Source organism: Haliaeetus leucocephalus, unplaced genomic scaffold, assembly GCF_000737465.1.
Source record: "Haliaeetus leucocephalus isolate CR32 unplaced genomic scaffold, Haliaeetus_leucocephalus-4.0 Scaffold848, whole genome shotgun sequence".
Lineage (NCBI taxonomy): Eukaryota > Metazoa > Chordata > Aves > Accipitriformes > Accipitridae > Haliaeetus > Haliaeetus leucocephalus.
The window spans coordinates 14,811,304-14,814,636 of NW_010973284.1; the positions used below are offsets into that span (position 1 = coordinate 14,811,304).

General features: G+C 49.5%; 1 protein-coding gene across 2 annotated transcripts in view; it reads left to right on the top strand.

The window, feature by feature from the left end:
- LMO4 (LIM domain only 4) overlaps window positions 1-3,333 on the top strand; it is a 15,052-nt gene that overhangs the window by 2,308 nt on the left and 9,411 nt on the right. For both annotated transcript variants that reach the window (XM_010582587.1, XM_010582586.1), the window contains exon 2: window positions 88-326. In XM_010582587.1, coding sequence (XP_010580889.1) covers window positions 91-326 — 236 coding nt within the window. In that variant the 5' untranslated portion in view covers window positions 88-90. The remainder of the gene's footprint in view (window positions 1-87; window positions 327-3,333) is intronic.

Sequence of the window (3,333 nt, forward strand, 5' to 3'; positions counted from 1 at the left end):
CCCCGCCGCGGGCGAAGCGGGAGGCGGGCGGGGGGCTGGGCGCCGCCGGCCCGTCCCTGACCCGCCTCCGGCCCTCTCTCCGCGCAGGCCATGGTGAACCCCGGCGGCAGCTCGCAGCCGCCCCCGGTGACGGCGGGCTCCCTCTCGTGGAAGAGGTGCGCCGGCTGCGGGGGGAAGATCGCCGACCGCTTCCTGCTCTACGCCATGGACAGCTACTGGCACAGCCGCTGCCTCAAGTGCTCCTGCTGCCAGGCCCAGCTGGGGGACATCGGCACCTCCTGCTACACCAAGAGCGGCATGATCCTCTGCAGAAACGACTACATCAGGTGAGGCGGCGGCCGGGCTGGCGGGAGCCACTTTCCCCCTTCCTCCCTGCCTTTTTTTTGTTTTTCTTTTTTTCCCTTTTCTTTTTTTCCCTTCCCCCCCCCCTTTATTTCTCGGGGTGGGTAGGTGCGCGCGGGGTGGGGGGGTGGGCTGGCTCAGGATCGCTCCTTCATGAGGAGTGGAGAGACGTGCGGGTGCGGATGCTAGCGCCTAGCCCAGGGCGCAGTTGCGACTGCCAAGTGGAGGGAAGAGTTGGGGGGGGGGGCGGAACGACGACTGTAACTTTAAAGTGGTTTGTCAGCACAAAACAAGTCCTAACTAAAAATAAACAGCAATCAGAGAGGCTAAATTAATCTGCTTTGTTGTAGTGTTGAAGGAGAAGTGTGCATATCTGAACGGTAAATGTTAAAATAGTAGAGCTTAAATAAGGCTGTGGCAGAGGTGCGAAATAATGAAATGCCTGTCTTTAGTATCTGATTAATTATGATATTTACATAAGCACCTTTAAACTCCTTTGAGTGGAAACAGAATGACTCATTCTCTGTTCTCCTTGTGAAAGAGCTGATTAACTGTCAGTTGGAGGGCCACGGATTCTACTTATAGCCCAAACCGGTGGTATGATGTTTGTCTTCGCATTTGTTACAGAGAAGCTTTGAACCGACGTTTTTCTTAACTTCCAGTATAGAAAATGCAGGGGATAGGAGAGGAGGGATATGCTCTTGCCCTTTATTTCTCATCTCTTTCTTTTTTGAAGCTGTTGGCTTTAAATGCCACAGATTTGGGTAGGGGGAACTAAGCCTTATTAATCTCGCATCTGTTGGGGTACAGTAAGATTACGCAGAGTATCCCTTCCAATGAGTTTCTAATATAATTAATAGAAAGAATTCATGAGGTCAGGTGCCCATACGATCTTTTCAGGTGAACTCAAGCTACTTAAACTCATTAATTTAAAAGGAGGCATTTTGAAGGATTACACATTTAATTTGAGTAAATGGTTTGATAGACTGATGCACATGAATGCTTCAAGGAGGTGTTCTATTTCAACACTCAGTAATTAAAAAAAACAACAAAAAAGCCCCATACCTTCCCGGCATAGCAGAAATGCTTAGTTAAAACAAATTGTGTTTTGTTTAAATGCTTCTGGCTTCTCATTTACAGTAAATGTGAAGAGTTAACCCAGGTTTTTCCTTCTACCTGATGGTCAAAAAGTTCCACTTTCTTTCATCCTTCTGGGAAAAAAAAACAAACTGAAACAAAAAAAAGCCCCAGCTACCAAATGTTACGAGTTTGCTTATCTTGTAAAACTTGACTTCCATTTGGGCAGATCAGGACTGTACTGAAGGTGTGTGTGCATATGCCTGGAGACCTCCTTAGTCTAAAAAGACAGAGTTAGGACTTGGTTACTCTGACAGTGCAGCCTCTGTCCTGATACATGGCTGCATCGTGGGTCAGTTAAGTAGGTGAAACACAGCTCCTCGGTATCTTTGAGGAGTCAGAGCCTTAGCTTCACTGGTTTGGGGGGTGTTTTTAGAGAGAAATGCTAGAAAATCGGCACACGGGGTTTTCAGTGGTGCTTTTCGGTCATCATCCTAAGCAACAAGCCTAAACCTGGCAGAATTGTGATTAAATAGAGCAGAACGGTGTTAGGGAAAGAGTCTCGTTTGAAGTGGAAAAATTGACACTACTGTTAAGATGCACTGAATAGTACAGATTCATCACTCGACCAACACCATCAAACAAACCCTCATGTCTGATTACTACTAATTAAAAAGAGAAGATGCGTCCACTGTATCCCAGAGGCAAGTTCAGGCAAGCTTATCGCAGTCCTCTGGTTTTGTGTTGCCAAAAATTAATACTCGTTTATTTTAATGTAGGCGATTATGAATAGGATGCTTTATCAGATGAGAGTTTTGAATTGATCTCCTTGTTCTATCGCCTGACTTCTCTTTAGATCTGTGTAATTTGACTTGCAAAAATAACTCTGACAGATGCTTGCTGAAACTTGAACTGGACACCGTACACTCGAGGTGGGGTAGGACGGTCTGGCCCTGCCAGGGCTGAGTTAAGTTGGAGCTTTCCCGCTGGAAACGGACTTCACGGGCTTCCACGTGGGTTGTGAGGGTGTGAGCAAGGCCCTCACCCTTTTCTTGCTCGAAATGGCCTCATTTGGTTGTGGAGGCGATGCCACCCATTTGGCAGCGAGTCTCTCCGGTTCCCCTCTGCCATCCTTCCCCCCTCTTAATTTTCGGTAAGGCTTTTGCGGCGGCGCATTCCCTTCCCCAGGCAAGAGCCACGGGCCCAGTTCTTAATTGGAGACGCGGGGCATGCTAGACACGACTAACAAAATGAGAAAGAGGATTGATCGGCCCGGCAGGCGCCAGGTGAAAGGGACTTGACTCCTTCGGGCCAAGACCACGGGGCTGTTTATTAATGAGCTTTTTAACCGTCTGAGGTTGTATGTGTGGTTTTTTTGTTGTTTAAACAACACACCACTCCCCTTCCCCCCCCCCCAAACGCGACAACAAATTAGCCGTAGAGCTACAGCGGCAGCTTTCACTGAAAGCCAAGGTTCCTGGGAAGAGAGAGGGGGGCGAAAATCCCAGTGCCTTCCCCTCCCTCCCCACCGCGAGCAGCGCACTTGCAGGGAGGGGAGCGCAGCGCAGCCCAGCAGCCCTCCCAACCTTAAGATGCCAGATAAAGCAGCAGCGTGGCAGCGAATCCGCACAATTAAAAGCTTTAATTAGTGTCTCCTCCATTTTCTCTTAGTTCTGATAGGTTTTATCTAATGAGATCTGGTCCCTGGCTTAGATCTGCTCGGAATGACGTGTCCGAAATGAATGAGAGCCGCGTCGCAAACAAAACATTTAATTAACAAAATTGGCCTCTAAGAGAGAGCAGGGAGTGGTGGGGAAGGGGAAGCGGGGGGAGGCTGCCCAGGCGCGTCTTAAAGGGGCAGCGCCCGCGGCCCCTCCCTCCCCTCCCTCCCCTCCGCGGGCAGCCCGCTCCGTG